At 39.2% G+C, this 319-nt stretch overlaps 1 protein-coding gene across 1 annotated transcript in view; it reads right to left on the bottom strand.

Annotated features, from left to right (window-relative positions):
• The window catches only part of LOC119592519 (adenylate cyclase type 1-like), a gene marked incomplete in the record, with an annotated part of 97,990 nt that overhangs the window by 18,924 nt on the left and 78,747 nt on the right, over positions 1-319 (bottom strand). The window contains 1 exon segment of the mRNA XM_037941372.1: positions 107-253. Coding sequence (XP_037797300.1) covers positions 107-253 — 147 coding nt within the window.

The following is a 319-nucleotide window of genomic DNA, read 5'->3' on the forward strand; positions in this document are numbered from 1 at the left end:
TGTACATCTGCCGCTGTTCTACAAACTTTTGGCTGTTTAATCTAAAACCACATTCCCCTGTCACTCAAGTAATCACCTCAATTTCACATAAGGGTAACAGTCTCACCTCATCAAAGTCTGCTATGATTTCATTCAAAAGACGAAGACATTCTGTGCCTTGGTTGTTCACTGCAAGCTCAGTGTAGAACTCATGGAAATTAGGAATGGATGCAAACAGCACTCCTACGCGACTATAACTCTGGTGATAAAGATCCTGAAAAAGTAAATGCAAAATAACATTACATTTGGGATCCATGGCCTTTACCTTATCTTTATACAG

This window comes from Penaeus monodon, chromosome 30 (assembly GCF_015228065.2).
Source record: "Penaeus monodon isolate SGIC_2016 chromosome 30, NSTDA_Pmon_1, whole genome shotgun sequence".
Classification (NCBI taxonomy): domain Eukaryota; kingdom Metazoa; phylum Arthropoda; class Malacostraca; order Decapoda; family Penaeidae; genus Penaeus; species Penaeus monodon.